Source organism: Euprymna scolopes, chromosome 34 (assembly GCF_053919585.1).
Source record: "Euprymna scolopes isolate OS-2025 chromosome 34, ASM5391958v1, whole genome shotgun sequence".
Classification (NCBI taxonomy): domain Eukaryota; kingdom Metazoa; phylum Mollusca; class Cephalopoda; order Sepiida; family Sepiolidae; genus Euprymna; species Euprymna scolopes.
In genome coordinates this window covers 33,601,579-33,622,094 of record NC_136515.1, presented here as the reverse complement: position 1 = coordinate 33,622,094, position 20,516 = coordinate 33,601,579, and the positions used below count along the sequence as shown (strand labels likewise).

Genomic DNA, 20,516 nt, shown 5'->3' with positions numbered 1-20,516 from the left:
TATTAAACAAGGTTTCCTCATCAGCAAATATTGGAAAGGGTTTTTATTAAATTATTTTCCATTATGTCTGGTACTGGATTATTATATGGTGGGTTGGTTTGTAATTGATCGGTAGATTGGTTAAAGTTGGTTTCATTATTTAATCTGGTGGTTAAGTTATGGCTGTTAATAGATTCATGTAGATTTGGGGTTTTTGATACTGTGCAGCTATAGATTACATTTTTAATTTTACATGAGCCTTGTAGGGGACATTTATTTTTTCTTCTACAGTTACAGTCTGCTATATTTTGTAAAGTTGTATTTTGTAGCTTATTAATTTTCTTGCTATTAGAATTAATTATTTTTTGATGAAGGTTAGGCATAGTAGAGTAAGAGACTTTGATTGTATTCTTATTGAAAATTTTATTATATCTATGGGGGGCTTTAAAGTTCTTATCTAATATTTTAAAAAATTCTCTGGTTATGTTTGTCTCTAGGTTTTTGGAATATGGAGGATTGAACCATAGGGTCTCCTTATATCTATTCTTACGTTTAAGGGTTTTGGTTTGTTGCTTATTTGTATTATTATCTAATATTTGTGGCTTGGTTTTATCTTTTTTTATCTCTTGGTCATTTTTCTTAACTCGTATACGGGAAGACATTGCCATATCATATGTTATTACGCTCTTAATAGGTTTATTTTCTATGCAGTTTATGTTTCTATCATTTTTATTTATGAATTTAATTTGCAAATTGTATCCTGAGTTTTTAAGGGCTTCATTGTAATATTTTTCATTTTTGATAAATATGTTTTTAGTAGAAGACAGTCTAGAAATTCTTAAAGTGATATTGGGAACTATTGATTTTAATATTGATTTAGGGTGGTTCGATTCATTGTGGACATATAGTAGAGATTGGTTAAGTTTATGATAGGGTTCAAAGGTAGAATTCTCAAAGTACGTGAACGGAAATAAATTATTATATAACGATCTTTTTGAAAATTTATCATTTTATAAGCTGGAAAGCTATAGCAAGCATCTATATGAGTACTTTAACCATAGTTCCTGATTTCAAAAGGCGAAAAATTAAAAGGTAAATATTTGTATGAATGTTTTTATGTATATATATGTATATCTATGTATATGTATATATATGTTCTATACTTTCTCATATATATGCATGTATGTATTTGTATATGTATGTATGTATAATATTGTACGTAAACCAAATTTATATTTATAATTTTACTCTATTTTATTTCTATCTTTAACCCATATTAATTTTCTTATCAAGTTTAAATCCATACCTTTATTTTAATTTTTTCCAGATACATCTGCCTTACTTTAATGCTAGGTTTATTTATGGTGTCTTTTACATTTAATAAAAACCCTTTCCAATATTTGCTGATGAGGAAACCTTGTTTAATAAAAAACTATATGTAATAATTATTGTCCGTAACTTGATGTCTACCACAATAAAAACATTGTTTTCCGAAACGATCGTACAAATAATTGATTTTGTTGTTATTCCTTCTTATGAAACGGATTTTTAATTTAATTATAATTTGATTTTTAAATTATCAATCACATTACTAAATATATATATATATATATATATATATATATATATATATATATATATATATAAGCTTGGCTATAATATTAATTTACTAATTTCTTTCTTTCTTCTGAAGAGAATTGTATTCTTTTAAAACTCCACAGAATAAGGATTTTTAGAAAAGTGTTTTTAGAGTATTCTATTGAATGATAAATTAACTTGTAAATTTTGATTTACAGTCTTAATTTCTTTTCTTTTCCTTATCTATCTATCTATCTATATAATTATCCACTGACATGTATTTCGTCGTCCACGACTCATCAGAGTGGCTGAGTCTAGCGAGATTCGAAAGCGGCACCTCGTGATTAGAAGCCTAAACCTCTACCACGGTGCTAACCTCGCTGGACTTTTACGTAGATGTTTTTATTTGTTTTTGTTAGCGATACTTTCTTGAATGAATTCAAGTATTTATACGAAAGTGCATTTTTACCTAAATGCTTGTTGGGAATAATTTTCCCATTGACCAATCTGGTACCCCCTTTTAATGGGGAGCGGCATATATATTATTTTTACAATATAATTATCCACTGACACATATTTCGTCGTCCACGACTCATCAGAGTGGCTGAATCTATCTACTATCTATCTATATATATATATATATATATATATATATATATAATCTATCTATATATATATATATATATATATATATATATATATATATATATATAATTTGGACCAAGTAAAGATTAGATACCCCGGAGCAGAAGACAAAGATTGGCAGACATGGTCGAATGTTCGCAAGCAAGATTTTTTAAAAAATATATTAACAAAACTTTTTAAGATTTGGAAGAAAAAATATATATTTACAAAACATTTTTTTAAGATTAAATATTTACAAAACTTTTAAGGATTAAAAAAACAAACCTTTTTTCTATTTACACAAAACTTTTTAATGTAAGTTTATTACGAACGTAATTTAACAAAATATATTCAAATAAATGGGTGTCTTTCTGAGTGCGTTTTTTTAAATATATTTACAGAACTTTTTAATAAAACTAATGATAATAATAATAAATAAATAAATAAATGGTAAATTTTTACGATGTGCCCCAGCGTATTATAAATACCCCAACCTCCCTATGTTAAGAACGGCTTTCAGAATAAACACCCCCAACTTCAAAAGCCGTTCTTAACATGAGGTGGTTGGGAATGTTTATACTACAGTGGTGCAGGAAGTAAAATAATACTAAATAAATAAGCTGACGTTATAACTGAGAATTTCGGATGATGTCAATTAAAAAAAAGATAATTTAGAAAAAAATTTAAATAAAATTATTGTAACCAAACTTTTTAATGGCAGAAACAAATATAAAATAACTGACTTGTTCGGATTTTTGCGACTAAGATTAATTTTTATGTACAGTGTGTTTTTTTTTAAATCTTTCTTTGTGTGTTTTTAATACAATTCAATATTTATTTAAAGTGTGATGTATGTAGGTGGTCAGTGAAGGGGAAATCCTTCTAGACCGAGGCAATTTTTATGCAAAATAAAATGACAAGTATAAGCAACAATCGAGATTTAAAAAATATATTTTATTCACATATCTTTTATAACTTTTATTTTTATAAAGATAAAGTGTAGTTTCACAAGATACAAATCTTTTTATATTTTTCATTTTTATTTAAAACAAAAAACTAGCTATTTGCTTACTTCTCCACAAGGGCAAATTAAATACAAGTAAGTTTAGCGTCCAAAATTCTCTGTTTCTAATGTTTTGTAATTGATATAGTTCATTCTTTTTATTATTTTTTTAATTTTTATTATAATTATTATTATTATTATTATTATTATTAGTTTTATTAAATATATTAAAAAACGCACTCAGAAAGACACTCATTTTTTGTTAAATTTACGTTCATTTTGTTACTTACACTAAAAATTTTTTTTTTTTAATCCTTAAAAGTTTTGTAAATATTTAATATTAAAGAAAATGTTTTGTAAATATATATTTTTTCTTTTAAATCTTAAAAAGTTTTGTTAATATATTTTTTAAAAAATCTTGCTCGCGAACATTCGACCGTGTGTGCTATTTGACGTGTTTACAAACAACCACCGGTAATGTCAAGGTCGAACAACCGGTATCACTTGAAATGTTTGCCGATCTTCGTCTTCTGCTACGGGGTATCTAATCTTTACTTGATCCTATAATTTATATGGGAATGAAACTAAAAACATTGGGGAATGAGGTATTGTTTTGGTATAAAACAATTCAAAAAGGATTTATGTTGTAAAATAGACAAACCAAAGCTCAAATACTCTTGGCTGATTGTTTTGGCCCATGATTGTTTTAATAAACAAATCCACATGTTGAAGCCAAAGTATTAAATGTCCTTTTTTCTTAATGTTTCTTCTCTTCATACACCTTTATCATTTCAGAGGTTAAGTATGAGGGGCCAATATACCATTATTATTATTATTATGCGTGATATGTAAATTACTAATTGGTTCTGTAACTCACCAAGGTCATAGGGGTGTTGCATGGTGGAGCAGCAGAAACATCTCTCTCTTGAAATAATATGCCTTCGGAAAAAACGAAATGTGAATCACTCAAGAAAATAAAGAAAAAAATGGGTGGGATTCTTTCATAACATGCACTGGGGCCGGGCCAAGCACACAGGCTAGATGATGTGCACCAATCCTAAGTCCCAGTGACTACACTGTTAACTTTGTCTTGTGATGGCCTCTTCAAAATGTAACCAGACACTCAGTGAGGATCCGTATCTTGGGTCAGTTGGTGGAAGAAAAGACACAACAGGGCAAAGGCCTGCACCCTGGCTGGCCTAATGAAAAAAGATGCTTTCTCCAGATGGGCCTTTGGTTTTTATGAACACAGCTAATTCCCCCTCCATCACTTGGAAATTACCTTTTCTTCTATTCTCTTTTTCTCTCTTTTTTCTTTTCTTTCTTTCTCCCAAAATCCTCTCTCTCTCTCTCTCTCTCTCTCTCTCTCTCTCTCTCTCTCTCTCTCTCTCTCTCTCTCTCTCTCTCTTATTCTGAAATCTCTATTTTCTCTTTTACTTTAAATTAAATAAAAATAGCTTATCAAACTATTTTAATATGCATTCAACATTCTAGCAAAAATGAAAACAAAACTTATCAGCAACAACAAACAAAACTGTCCTTAAATCCTTTTCTCAACATAAAGCAAGTGGTTGTTGGAAGAGATTTGGATCACAATTGTCATTTATCATTGAAAAACTCATTTCTGATATCTCCAAAAAATAAAACATCCTATTGTCTCTTTGGACGTCTGGACAGTATCAACCATTAATATCCGCTTGCCTCTCTCTGAGTCTGCCCAGCAAAGCAATCTAGTGTTGCCTGGTAGTAGAATAGCATTACACTTTATTAAAAATCTCTTTTGGAGCACAAGAATAACATCAGTAAATGCAACTAAGGAATTATTAACGTGGACATAAGTTCTTTTATTTACCTTTTCTCTAGGAGGTTAGACATGAGGTCATGAGGTTAGATTAAAGTGTTTCTGTGGAATTCAAATTTTGCATACCCAGGTTTGCAGTGCGTATCGTTAATCATTTAGCCACTAACAAGTTATAGTTTTAAAAACTATAACACAAACAACAACCAAAAATTGAAACAGTTCAAACATCTCTTGTAAAAGATTTTATTTTATTCTTTCTTTTAAAAATTTATTCTTCCTTTTCAGAATCCTTTCAGCATTTGTTTTTCAATCAGCAGACTACATTTGTATTTTCATCCCCGTGCTTTTCGACTTCTAATTCTGTCAACATGTACAACGTTGTGTTTGTTCTTGGTGGACCGGGTGCTGGCAAAGGAACTCAGTGTGTAAAAATTGTGGAGGTTCGTATTTATTTTATTAAATGAACTTGTGTCATTTAAATAATGGAACATTCTTTTCCTCTAATGATTCTTGATCTGCTCAGGATAAACATTTAGTTCCCTGGCAAGAAGGTTATTACATTTATAACCAGAAATGATCCTCTATTTTTTAGATGTGATTTTGCACTGCTATGAAAGACCTTTCTTTTTCGTTGGCCATGCTAAGTTTGAAATAAAATTTTTGTTGCCAAACATGTAATATCTCCACTGAACCAGCTGTAAAAAGTTAAATATCGAATAAATATCAAGTCCTCGGAATATATACCAGAAAGAATAGTTGGAAACATCATCCAGTATGACTATGCAATTCCTACAGTTATGTACCTAGAAAATGGAACTATAAAACCTAACATATATGGTACAAGAAGCAACTTTAATAGAAATTGGTGTTCCCAATGATGCTGGGTTTATCAGCTGAGAGGGAAAAGATGATGAAATGCCAAGATCTTATGTATGACATAAAAAGAAACTGTAATCTTAGAAAAACCTCCATCATTCTAGTAATTATAGAAGCAACTAGACTCATGAAAAAGAATTACAAAAAATACTTGGCAAATATACCCGCTGAACCAAGTGCCAGAAAGAGATACAAGCAATTAAACTTAAAGGGAATAGAATCTTAAAAAGATCTCTTGGTTGGAATTTATGAGATTAGCAAGTGAATGTCTGGTCTCTGGTAGGATTGCCATCTCTAACTAGAACAAAATAATAAAAAAATAAAGAAAAGTCAAATCGATCATAAAAATGGCTACTTTGTTATTTCATGAAAAAAGCTTGAGATTTTACTCTGTTAAAAAGTGTACATCATTTTCTCCTTTCTATAAAAGAATGCAAATGTTTGACTTGTAATTAATCTCCCAAAACCAGAAAGTCTATCTCAAATGAATAACATCTTTTATCTATATATTAATACGATAGCCTGTGTGTTAATTTCTGTATCATGCTTATATCTGGGTTGTTTAATTGTTATGTGCTTCCATTTTTTGTAATAAATAATTTTACCAAGAATTCTTCATAATTTTGGTTTCAGTTTCGATTATAGCTGATGGCACTCAAGTCATTTAATTTTTTTATGAATAATTTTACTAAGAATTCTTCATAATTTTGGTTTCAGTTATAGCTGATGGCTCTTAAGTCATCTATTTTTTTATAAATAATTTTACCAAGAATTCCTCATAAGTTTTGGTTTCGGTTTTGATTATAGCTAATGATACTCCAATAATCTATTTTTTTTAAATAATTTTATCAAGAATTCTTTATAAGTCTTGGTTTTGATTTCGATTATAGCTGAAGGAACTAAAGTAATATATATATATATATATATATATATATATATATATATATATATATATATGGTGATTGTCACTTCTTGACAGAAGAGGACCATCTTTCCCTTGCTTTATTGTTGATTACTCATTCATTTTCATGTATTTTTGAAATATCTTCTTTTTTTTTTTTTTTAAATTATATACACATATATACACCTATACACACATACATATATACATGTGGAGATGTGATCAAGATGCATCAATTCCTATTTTCTGTGGGAACGAAGGTGGCTCTTCAGACCAGCCCTGCTCTTACACAGTCTGTTGCAAAGGTCACACTTAAGCTGAGATTGAGGGATGCCAACTGGTTCTGCTCTACTGTGGACGCTCATATGATGCTTCAGGCCTCCACTCGATTTACAGACCACAGAGCAAACAAAACATCTGTGCCCTGTAGTGTTTTCCCCATCAAAGAAAGATTGATCTCCATGTGAACGCTTGTGGCTAGCTAGGCCAGCTCCAGATAAAGTCATTTTACCGCATAAATCACAGGTGTGGTTCTGCATGAAATCCTCTGACAGACCTGATATATCTGACAGATTTTTCTTCCGGATATCACGCTTCATTTTTGCATGCTCATATATTTTCTTCTCAAAACTATCACAGCCATGATAAACCAAGGAGCGCCACTTTTTACAATCATTGGAAGCACTTTCCCAACTGAACACGTCAATACCAAGAGCTTTAAGATTATCTTTGATGTTATCCTTAAAGCGTTTCCTCGGTTTATGTTGTGGACGCTTTCCTTGTGTAATTTCACCATAGAACAGGCGCTTTGGCAATCTATCGTCATCCATACTTGTCAGATGTCCAGCCCACCTCATCTGGTTGCGTATAATCAACTTTTTGATACAAGGTACGTCAGCCTGCATGAGAACATCCATATCAGGTATAAAAGTGCTCCACCTGATGCCCAGAATGTGTCTCAGGAATTTCTGGTGCACTCTCTCCATGATTTATGTGTCTACCATAAGTTGTCCAGACCTCAGAAGCGTAAAGCAGGGATGATAAAATACAAGATTGAAAGACATTTATCTTTGTATGAATAGTTATACCCCTGTCAGACCATACTCTCTTCTCTAAGCCACCAAAAGCCTTAGTGGCACGCTGTATCCTATAGTTGACCTCAGCATCCAGGGTTCCGTCTCTGGCGAGAGTACTACTCAAATACACAAATGTGTCAACCACGGCAAGTCTCTGGTTGTTGACAAAAATATTTGGTTCCACATACAAACTGCCGGGTGGAGGTGTGAACATGACCTTAGTCTTCTTAAGACTAATAGTAAGCCCAAAAGACACACAGGCCCCCGAAAACAGATCCATGATATCCTGCATATCCCTCTCATCATGGGCCACAAGATCGGCGTCATCCGCATAAAGCAATTCATGAACCAGGTGCTGAAAGGTCCTTGTCGAAGCATGAAAACGACGAAGATCAAAGGCTCTACCTGTGGTTCTGAAACACAAATAAACACCTAGAGAACATTCCCTAAAGTCATACAATAACATAGTTGCAAAATAAATTGAAAAAGTGTAGGTGCTAGGATATCACCCTGTTCACACTATTGTCGACCAGGATGGGTTCCGACAGGCATCCGTTGAAGTTCAGGCGAGCCTTCATATTAGTGTGGAGCTCCCTGAGTAATCGTAGACATTGAGGTCGGCATCCCAACTTCCCCAGAATTATCCATAGGGCACTTCTGTTCACTGTATCAAAAGCATTAGTCAAATCAACAAAAACCTGATAAAGCGGAACATGGTGTTCAGTACATTTCTCCTGCAATTGCCGAGCAGAGAAGATCATGTCTGTGGTTCCTCTGCCCGGATGAAAGCCACTTTGGCTTTCTGGAATGACGGATGGACAAATATACTTTAACAATCTATTGAGTAGAACTCTGGAAAATACTTTGCCAACTGCTTCCAACAAACTTATCCCACAATAACTTCCACAGTCGGTCCTGGGCTCCTTTCCCTTGTACAGTGATATAAGAATTGCATCAACCCAATTCTGATGGATGGGAACACCCTTCCAGACATCAGTGATAAGATGAAGAATTTCATGAACAAGTTTATCACCCCGATGTAAGAGGACTTCCACAGGAATACCATCAAGCCCTGGAGCCCTCCCAACGTTCACTTCCTTGATTGCATCTCTAATTTCATTCTCAGATGGGAACACAGACATTTCATGGATTCTGTTGTGATAAAAATTCAACGAAGGAGAATCTTGTTAGGATCCTTTATAAGGGCAATTCCATCACTTGAGAGTAGGGGAGATGTAGATAGTGTTTGAAGACTAAAAGCTTTTTTAAGCAAATGGTACATGCGGTTGAGGTCTTTACAATCAAAAGCCATCTGGATTTGGTTGGTGAGTTTATCCCACCACTGATTCTTCATTTGTCGGAATCATTTTTGAAGAATACCCTTGTTTGCTTTAAGTGACTGTTGGAGGGATCTTGACCTCCATGAGAAGCAGACAACATCTTATGGTGCAACTCATTTTTAGCACTTAAGAGTTGAGTAATTTCAAAATCATCATCATCAAACCAATCCTGATGTTTAGATTTGCAGAAGCCTAGAATATGTACACTTATTTCATAGATTGTATTTTTAAAATGCGCCCATGACTCATCAAAATCAGCAGAATTAACTACAGATCGAAGCCTTTCACGTACACTTGGATCATCCAGCCTGGACACATCAACCCGCCTGGGAATCCCAACACCACCCAACCTACACTTTCTCCTTATACAGATTTTCAACTTCCCACGTACCAAAAAGTGATTTGTGCCGCATTCGGCTCCACCCATAACATGCACACTACAGATGTCCCGCAAATCTGCCTTCCTGGAAATAATGTAATCAATCAAGTGACCTTGTTTTGAACAAGGATGGACATCTTTCTAGCTGAAGAAAGTGTTACAGATAGCAAGGTCAAACTGAGTGCATAGATGGTGAAGATGCAGACCATTACTGTTGACCCTACCTACACCAAACCGGCAGAGTGAGTCCCAGGTGTGATGATCCTTGCCCACCCTTGCATTTAGATCACCCATGAGTAAGATCTTCTCAGATAAAGGAATAGAGGAAATGGTATGACTGAGATCTCGGTAAAACGCAGTGATGGTGTCTCCATCATGACCCATGGTAGGGGCATACACAGATAAAATCGTCATATACCTACTGTGTGCAAGAGGGAAGCGCATCATCATAATTCTGTCACTTACACAGATTGGCTGTTTAATTACCTTCAACAAATCAGAACGCACTGCAAAGCCAATTCCACCTTCTCGTCTCAGCCCCGATGGTTTTCCTTTCCAAAAAAAGGTGTATCTCGAGCCCACTTCCACCAATTGATCCTCACCACTCAATCGTGTTTCAGACAATGCTGCAATGTCTATGCTGTACCTAGCGAGCTCTTGTAACAATAGCTGTCCTACACTCAGGTCTTTCACTATCCAGGACATTTAGCAAAGTTCTTACATTCCACGTAGCAACAGTTAGGTTATTCCTCTCCTGATAAAATATTGATTTTCCTTGTTTATTATTTTTCTTCAACTTTATCTTGTTTCTCCTGCAAATACAGAGCAGCCGCCAACTGCAGGAAGCCGACCAGCTAATAAAAGGGTAGACAATTTATAGGTCCACTTTTTTAGACCCTTCCCAAATTCATGGGTGAGCAGTGTATCCCTAGAAAAGGCTGCTCAGCCGCCAGATCATCCACCGAAGTTGCTTCCACCCTGTAAGCGATTTAGTCGACAATGTTAGATAAATCACTGGCCGCCAGCTATGCACTTCCAGCCTGCTAAGCCTGTGCACGTCGCCACTCACCTATCGCCATAGGACTTTTACTTTTTTTGTTCTTTGAAAGATATCTGCACATAACGATCGCGACACAACATTCTTGTGCTACACATATTGTACCCTCTCGCACCCTACCACTGGTTGCACAGTGACAAATTGAAATAGTGAGATGACTAAGCAGTGGCATAGTGTGCATGTTTTATTATCACGGAGCTTTAACCTCTCTAGCAGCTGGACATATACACACACATACACATAAGCAAGCAAACATGCATATTATATATATCCCTAGTTCTCACAATATAGTAACCCTCCAGAACTTGAGAGGGAGGCTAACAGGTACTACACCTTGCCTAAGGATGACCTGAAACTATGCAAGGCAGAGACGTTCATCTTCCTGAGGTAGTAGGTATACCCGCATACCCAAATATATATATATATATATATATATATATATATATATATATTTCCATAAGTTTGGGATTCGGTTTTGATTCAAGCTGATGAACCCAAGTCGAATAAATATATTTTTTCATTTTTGAAATCACAACTTTATAATATATAAAAATCGATAGAACATCAACTCTATAATAATATATACAAAATCTGCAAGAATTAAAATATCATATTTGAGCAAAGTTTATGAATCAGTCCCCTGTGGAATTTCCACAGGTAATAATAATGATAAATAAGTTCTAATATAATCACACAAGATGAAGAAATAAACTTTTGCATTTCTTAGCTCTTATTAATTTGTGATGTCCTTTCATTTGCCAAATTACGATGGAAACTTTTCAAATCCTAAACTTAATAATCAAAAGCTTAGACATCAAAACAGCATAAAAGTCAAACATGGCAACTTGTAATGGATGATGGTGATGATGGATGAGTCTCGTAACCCTTCGGGGTCGTGAGGGTGTTACATTATTTCATGCAGTGTGTCTTCGGCAAGAATAGCCTGGTAATGCCCATCCCTCTCCTATGTATTAACCAGTCGGATGAAGACTCGCCATTTGATCAGTGTCTTGATTACATCATATCTATTTGATCTCTGCTTCTCCCCAGTGAACCGTTCACAAGAATAAAACTTCTACTGCTCCTGCAAAAATAACTTTTCTTTCTCCTTCTGTGGACCTAACAGCAAACAGATTTTCCATTCAGAGAATTCTTTTTTTCTAAGAACCTCTCATCTGTGGAACATATTGCCACAGGATTGCTTCCCTGCAGACTACAACATTTCGCTGTCAAGTCTGATGTAAACAAATACTTATTAAGACATCTTAAGCAATCAAATATTGTCCTTTCCACATATCGTTTTCAACTCTCCTATAGTAATGTTTAACATCCAACTCTTATTCTCGAATGGCTTTTAGCCTTGTTAAGTGGTAACTCATTAATATAAAAGGAAGCTTCCACAATCTAAGGAGTGTGGCACTACAAGAGTATTTTTATAATTTTTAAGAGTATATTAAAAAACGATACATGGTATATGTCAAAAAACAAACAATCTATCAGTCTCTCTGTCTATCTCTCTGTCTCCCTCTCACCTCCCTCTCACTATCTCAAACTATCTAACATTAAGTATAATGAAGCTACTATATTATGTTCTGAGTGATATTTTGATCAGTTATTTGAAAATTGCAGATTAGAAAAATAGAATGAATCTTATTTCCCAATCTATTTTTTTTTCTATCTAAATGCAGATCTTATATTCTTTACTCCCAAACTTCTGTATGAGAATGAATCTTGAAAAACTTTTCTCATCAAACTTTTTTATCATCAAATAACGGCTGATGAGTTCATATTTTCTGGATCAACTGATCAATCTAACATGTATCATTAGACTGCAGAACCTTTATTGGATACATGTTGTCTATGAACATGAAAGAAAAATGGATTCCCTGCAGAAAAATAATCCAAGAATTTGCTTGTCTTCCGGGAAAATGAGTATTAGGAGTATTTTTTACAAAAAAAAATTAATTGAATAATTCAAGGCAATTTTTGTCGCCATCTCTTCATTAAAAATGTAACTAAAAAAAAAATCAAATTATTTTCATAGCACAGACGGAAGAGGAAAGGGCCTCATTGTAACTGAATGAAATAAAAAATACTTGAAATTTCTTTGCTTTCAATTTTTATCCTTTTTAATTACGTATTTGTGAAATTAATTTTATTTATTTTCCTACCTATAGGGCTGTTATTTTAATGTAGGGAGAGCTTACTACCCCCCTCCCTCCCAAAAAAGTATTCTTCATTGAAACAAAAATATAAATTCCTTCAATCTAGAAAGATTTCTCATTTACTGATTGAGAATAAAAAAGATTAAATGTGGTATCAGAACAGATACTACACTTTACTCATAGTTAAAAGGCAGAATTACTTTTGTTTATCAGTCAAGGTTTTGGTGTAAAGTTTTTTTGGTTGTCATCAAATGTTATTCTTTGTAATTGGAGAATTTTTTTTCAAATGATCAGGAAATGTAAGCCTTGCATTCGATGCTAAGTAAACATGTTTCACAAATTAGTCTTTGTAATAAATCCATCCTTATTCGAGTTGCATTCTTCTTGTTTACTGTGTCTGTTTGGATCTAAAATGTTGATAACCAAAACTCCAACATTAATATAAGTATGAGTAGTGATTCTTTTAGCTTTTCTTTTTCATCTCTTGTTTTTCCTTTTCAGAAATATGGTTATGTTCATTTATCAGCTGGAGATCTTCTTCGAGCTGAACGTTCTAATTCTGAATCGAAATATGGTCAACTGATTGACAAACATATTAAAAGTGGCAGCATTGTACCTGTGGCAATTACCTGTGCTCTTCTTCGAAAGGTATGATTTTCTATTCAACCAACTCATGTCTCTATTTTAATTATATAAAATATTTATAATCTAAAAATGTTAGATTACAAAGAATTATGTTAATATTTACCAATAATATTTTATCATATTTTGATTATATTATTGAAAGACTCCTGCCATGTGCAATTAGTCATGCTGTAAACAATCAGCTTAAATTTTAATTTCGAACTTTTGTACTGCTATTCTCATTTTGTATGTTATTTTTATGTTTTGGCTGATGTAATTTCCAACCTTCTCCAGGTGCATCTTTTCAAACTTCAAAATCTATATATAACTGAACTTGTTATTTAATCTAGTAGATTTTTCTTGTTCTGTCAGCCATAATTGAGTAGAAGTTTTAAATAAATTTTATTTTATTATCACCTGTAATGAGGATCAAGCCTTCAACCCCCTGAAGACTGTCATTTAGGATTGATTTTTACTTAACTCCGATATCTGTTGCACCACGGATCCAAAATGAGAATAGTAGGCCAAATAATCCTCATCTCAAAGATTCCAAAACTTGATAATTTTCATCAGTGTCACCATAAAAATTCCATTTGATATTGATTTTCAGTTATGCAAAACTGAATTTATATCCATTTCCAGTACAGACTGCAGAATTTTTGCTGAGCCTTAGAGTATTATTTAGGTTCTTCAGACTTAAGTGTTATTTTCACATTTCAGTTAATGTAACCTCCGGTGTATCTATGTTTGAAATTCTGTGCAGATTCCAGAGTTCGAACTCTGGAATCTGCACAGGATTTCAAACGGAACCCTTGATTTAATTCACGAGGGTAGCATGCTCTCGTTCCATCAGCTATGATTGGGTAGAAGTCTTAAATAATTTGCAATTGTATTTTAAATGTTACTCACAATGAGGATTGAACCTGCAAATTTTTTTATGATTTTGTTGCCACAGAAAGAGTTGAAAATGGATGATACAAAATTGATTTAAAATTAGGAAGAGAATAAGTGAAAGGAAATTGCTGACGTCAATAATGTTTAATGACACCAAAATAACAACAACAAACAAAAAAAATTATAAATGTCTGCAAATATATATATATATATATATATATATATATATATATATATATATATATATATACACACACACACACACACACTAGATCTTTTTAGCCCATAAAGAACAGGCAAAATCTCATGGATTTAGAATGAGTGCTTTGTCAAATTGATAGTTTAATATGGTTAAATTTGTGTTCATTTTTATGTTAAATACTAATCTTTCTTATAACTGTGCATCAAACACATACCATAATAGGTTCATACTAAATTTCAGCCAGATCGGTCCAATAGTTTCTGATAAAAGTGGAATGGACAGACAAATTTAAAAAAAAAAAAAAATCTATATTATATTTCCCTTTAGAAATATAATGTAGATTTTTTAATTTATTTTTTTAATTTAAAAATGTTAAAAGTAAGAATCTATTATGAATTGTTACTTTTCAATTTGAATCCTTCTTTCCTTCTTCAGGCAATGGAAACAAGTGGCAAGAATAATTTCCTCATCGATGGTTTTCCAAGGAACAAAGATAATCTCGATGGATGGAATCAAGAAATGAATGATGTTGCTGATGTGAAAATGGTGCTTGTCTTTAATTGCAGTGAAGATGTAAGTTTTACTATTTTTCTTTTTCCTTTTGAAAATATGTTAAAAGATGCTCTACCTTTTCGGCATTGTCTCAGTCTTTTTACTTTTATTTATTTATTATTTTTTAATTATACTGTGTTTTTTCTTATACCAAATTATTTTTTTTAAATAGAATTTTGAAAGTTAAATTCAATTATGGTATCGTTTAGTTCAATAAATAATTGTACTGGTTTTTTATAAAACTATAACTGATTTTGTTATTTTTAACTTTAGAGAGTGTGAAGCAAAACTAAGATAAAAATAAAATGAGGGTTTTAGACTACATGTTGGAGCAGAGTGAGAGAGGGAGGATAAATAAGAGCTAAGGGGGTGAAAAGAAAGTGCAGGTTATTCAAAATTTGATTTTAAATAAGATTTATCAAATAAATGAAACATTCTTGGTGATATTTCCAAATTTCTAAATTATTATTCATTTTTTTGTTTTTCTACTTCTTTTAATTCATTTTTGAAAAAAATTATATATATCTCGAAACTCCATCTCCTATATTGTGTCTCCCATATGTACTTAAGAATGAGTTCATGGATGACTTCTACTGTACCATTTTGGTTTATTTAACAACATAAACCTTCAAAATATCCATGACTCTCAATATTCCACCTTTGGTTCATGTTTTGGGATGTGGTTAAGAAGTCAAAGTAATGTGACTTAATATGGTTTGAATTATTTTTAAGTCCTTTTCCTGGCAATATATCTTTCCCCAGCAATGCCAGATAAATAAAGCTGGTTTTTAATATTTTGGAATTTCATTTCATTTAAAGGTTTGTGTTAATCGCTGCCTTGAACGAGGAAAGACTAGTGGCAGGGCAGATGATAATGTTGAGAGTCTCAAGAAGCGGTAAGTACACTTTTTGTTTTTTAGCATAATAATATGCAGGTGAAGAAATCCTCTGATCCAAGAAATTCAACTGTCATCAGTTCTGTTATAATTTTTGAATAGTCTTCACTGACATTTCAACCAGCTGTGTATAAAATATTTGTATCTTTAATAATTTATGCAAAGTATTGTCTTTAAGAAGCACTAAATGACCAAGAAAAGAGTTTAAAAGGCAAAATGTGTGCATTTTTTGTAGATGTCCAGCAAAGGCTTTTTTCAGGGGGCGTTCGGTGGGGGTCACTCATTCTTAAAACTTTTTATATACTGTCTAAATTATAATATCTACAATTTCCGAAGGGAGGTCGCATCTATCTTTTATTTTAACGACTTTTACATGCTATTTTCGTGATATTTCTTGGTCTACGCATGTCTCTTTGGCTTTACAGTATAAAAAATGTGAAACTGAATCCATAGCATAAACAAAATCCCTGGCACTCGGCTAGGGACATCCACAAAAGCATTGAGGTTTGATCAATGCAAGGGAAACTCCTTATATCAGACAATTCCTACTCCCCTTTTTATGGGGAGCTGATTCCCCACATCCACGCCTTGGAGAACTGCGCAGCTAAAATTGAAACAAAAACAAAAAACTGCCTCGCAGCAAATGTTAAGTGTGGATTTCATTCCCTCTATGGCTTGATGCTTGACCTCATTAAATTCAAGCACCTGTTCCATTGAGTTTTTAATTGTTAAATTAAAACGTTTTCATTCCTCGTCCGTCATGGCCGAGCAGGTAAGATGCCAGCTTTTTTTTCCTTTCTTTTCCACTTTCGCCTCAAGGCTTCGGGTTCAAGCCTACATCCCTACCAAAACTTTGTTTTTTTTTCTTTTATACCAACAAACACACAGGCAACGTTGGGCACCCCCACTAGTATGCTATAAAAGAGAACCAGTCAAGCATAAAACGATTTCAAAATGTATAAAATTATAGAAACTTTCTAAAGTTATTCTCACATTTCTAGAAGTTTTGTCAGCCACTCATGATTTTGAAATTGCATTTTCATGAAAATTGAATAAACTCATTCTTATATGATGCATTTTGACTAAAATAACATTTGTGTTAAAAACTCAAAGTATTTAGTATCCATTTTTTTAAATACAGGAACAAAATATTTAAAAAAATTTTGTTGAAACATGTAAACAAAATATATAATTTTTTTATTGAAATACAGAAAATATTTATAATTTTTTTGTTGAAATACAGAAAATATTTACAATAATTATTTTATTGAAATACAGAAAATATTTAAAATATTTTTTTTATTGAAATACAGAAAATATTTACAATAATTATTTTATTGAAATACAGAAAATATTTTAAATAATTTTTTTGTTGAAATACAGAAAATATTTACAATAATTATTTTATTGAAATACAGAAAATATTTACAATAATTATTTTATTGAAATACAGAAAATATTTTAAATTTTTTTATTGAAATGCAGATATATTTACAATAATTTTTTTGTTGAAATACAGAAAATATTTTAAATAATTTTTTTATTGAAATACAGATATATTTACAATAATTATTTTATTGAAACACAGAAAATATTTACAATAATTATTTTGTTGAAATACAGAAAATATTTACAATAATTATTTTATTGAAATACAGAAAATATTTACAATAATTATTTTATTGAAATACAGAAAATATTTACAATAATTATTTTGTTGAAATACAGAAAATATTTACAATAATTATTTTATTGAAATACAGAAAATATTTACAATAATTATTTTATTGAAATACAGAAAATATTTTAAATAATTTTTTTATTGAAAGGCAGATATATTTACAATAATTTTTTTGTTGAAATACAGAAAATATTTTAAATAATTTTTTTATTGAAATACAGATATATTTACAATAATTATTTTGTTGAAATACAGAAAATATTTACAATAATTTTTTTATTGAAATACAGAAAATATTTATAATAATTTTTTTATTGAAATACAGAAAATATTTACAATAATTATTTTGTTGAAATACAGAAAATATTTACAATAATTATTTTGTTGAAATACAGAAAATATTTACAATAATTATTTTATTGAAATACGGAAAATATTTTAAATAATGTTTTTGTTGAAATACAGATATATTTACAATAATTATTTTGTTGAAATACAGAAAATATTTAAAATAATTATTTTGTTGAAATACAGAAAATATTTAAAATAATTATTTTGTTGAAATACAGAAAATATTTACAATAATTATTTTGTTGAAATACAGAAAATATTTAAAATAATTTTTTTTATTGAAATACAGAAAATATTTAAAATAAAAGGTTTATTGAAATACACAAACAAAATATTTAAAATAAATTTTCTTTTGAAATACCCAAACAAAATATTTAAAATTTAATACTTTAAGCCTATTTTCAAACAGTTCTTGTGATAGTCATATGATTTACATTTTTTATTTGAAGCATCATAGCAACATTTCATATGACATAGCAAAATATCCTTCCTATTAAGTGTATACTGGTAGTCTTTATTTATATTAAGTTAGGTATGTGTATATGTTTATATATTTGTATGTACAGAATATTCTCCAAAACTAATTAACCAATCATTGTGAATTATGACATGAGAGGGGCAGTAATGTGGGCTATATTTATCTGTCAGGGAGGTTATGTTTTAAATTAAGTTTGTTTGTTTCTTTATGTACTGCCTAACATCCACATTGCTTAACCAATCATTACCAAACTTGGTCAAAATATTGATTATGATCTAACTCAGGCCTGATTTAATTTTGGGATATCTGGGTCAACAATCAAAGTAACAGAATAGGTGAAAGTCATACTTTTGGTGATAGTTTCAATTTTTCTGTTTATTGTACAACGTTGCTACTTGACAAATATTGTAGAAATTAAGTTCTGCACCTCAAATAATCTTGACTTTGAAAAGTTTGGTCATGGTACAAATTTTTACAGAATTTTAAATTCCGAATTTTCCAAATCTGACATGTGGATGACAGTAACCACTATGCAAAATTCCAGCTTGATGAGATAAAGAGGTTTTGAGTATCAAAGTTTCCAAGGTATAATTTTGGCAATACTTGATGTAATATAGAGATGTAAGGTGCAAAATTTCATTATTCATGATATTGCTAATTATACTCATATATTATTCATGATATTGCTATTTATACTCATATATTATTCATGATATTGCTATTTATACTCATATATTATTCATGATATTGCTATTTATACTCATATATTATTCATGATATTGCTATTTATACTCATATATTATTCATGATATTGCTATTTATACTCATACACATTCATCATCGGAAAAGATTCTGATTCATATGTTAATATTCTTTATATACGTTATGAAAACATTTACAATAATGCCCATAACATATGTAAAAATAATTAACATTAAATAATAAATTTTAAACTATTTACAAAGGAAGATATTTTAGTTTATTATTGATTTTTCTCAATGCTTTATTGTTTTATGTGTCTGCTTTCTGTTGAAGTTATTCAATTTGTGTTGCTATTACATTCCAATTTGAATTCAGAATTTTTTTCAATGAACTATCCAGTTTTTTCTGATGACAAATTGGAACCTCCTATGTTACATGCCTGAAATATAAGGACATGTTTTTAAAAAGAGCATAAGGGGAAAAGTTCTGCTAAAATAGAAAATAAATCTTCTAATTATTGATTTTCTAATATTTTGTATGTGATAACTGCATGTTTAAACTATATACTTGCATATTTTCTTATTGGTAAGTATTTGTGTTTCAATACATCAAAAATCATTTTTCCATTTTTAATTACTCATTATCTTATAGAATTGTAACTTTTAATGAATCAACTAAACCAATCATTGAACATTATCAAGTACTAAACCTTGTCCAAGAAATTCCTGCGGAGAAAAGCCCAAATGAGGTAAGTTAATCCTAGAGTTTTCTTTAAAACACACACATACATACACATTATAACATTGATAATTGCTGTTATTCATCTTTGGATATGACACAGTTTTGAAATCTGACTATTAAATTATTCTGATGTTTCTCCAAATATATGCTGACCATTATTTTTATGATTTTCTCTTTAAAATACAATAAATATTACGATGGCTAAGTAAATCAAAGATACCATTCTAACAGGAACAACAGAAGTTTCAACTAACCGATGTTCATCTTCAGAACTATTCTATATTGCTGGTGATATTAAGAATCTGATATCTCTGCATTGTATATTGAAAATGTGGAGATAATATATTTATAAATAAATTTACCTTTCTATGATATATCCTCACTATAACACAAAACTGCATCTGATAGTGAGACCTCATTTGGGGAGTGTGGAATCACTCGTACTTGTATCATTACTCCTAGGTCCACTATGACCCAAAGTTGTCCCATTCGTATTGTATAATGTATAATTGTATAATCTGTTCTTGATGTAACAATGTATAATTGTATAATCTGTTCTTGATGTAACAATGTATAATTGTATAATCTGTTCTTGATGTAACAATGTATAATTGTA

General features: G+C 31.0%; 1 protein-coding gene across 3 annotated transcripts in view; it reads left to right on the top strand.

Moving 5' to 3' along the window:
• The window catches only part of LOC145259170 (UMP-CMP kinase-like), a 226,984-nt gene that overhangs the window by 195,828 nt on the left and 10,640 nt on the right, over positions 1-20,516 (top strand). For all 3 annotated transcript variants that reach the window (XM_080116912.1, XM_080116910.1, XM_080116911.1), the window contains 5 exons: positions 5,271-5,425; positions 13,281-13,427; positions 14,935-15,072; positions 15,871-15,947; positions 19,811-19,907. In XM_080116912.1, the coding sequence (XP_079973038.1) occupies positions 5,354-5,425; positions 13,281-13,427; positions 14,935-15,072; positions 15,871-15,947; positions 19,811-19,907 (531 nt within the window). In that variant the 5' untranslated portion in view covers positions 5,271-5,353. The remainder of the gene's footprint in view (positions 1-5,270; positions 5,426-13,280; positions 13,428-14,934; positions 15,073-15,870; positions 15,948-19,810; positions 19,908-20,516) is intronic.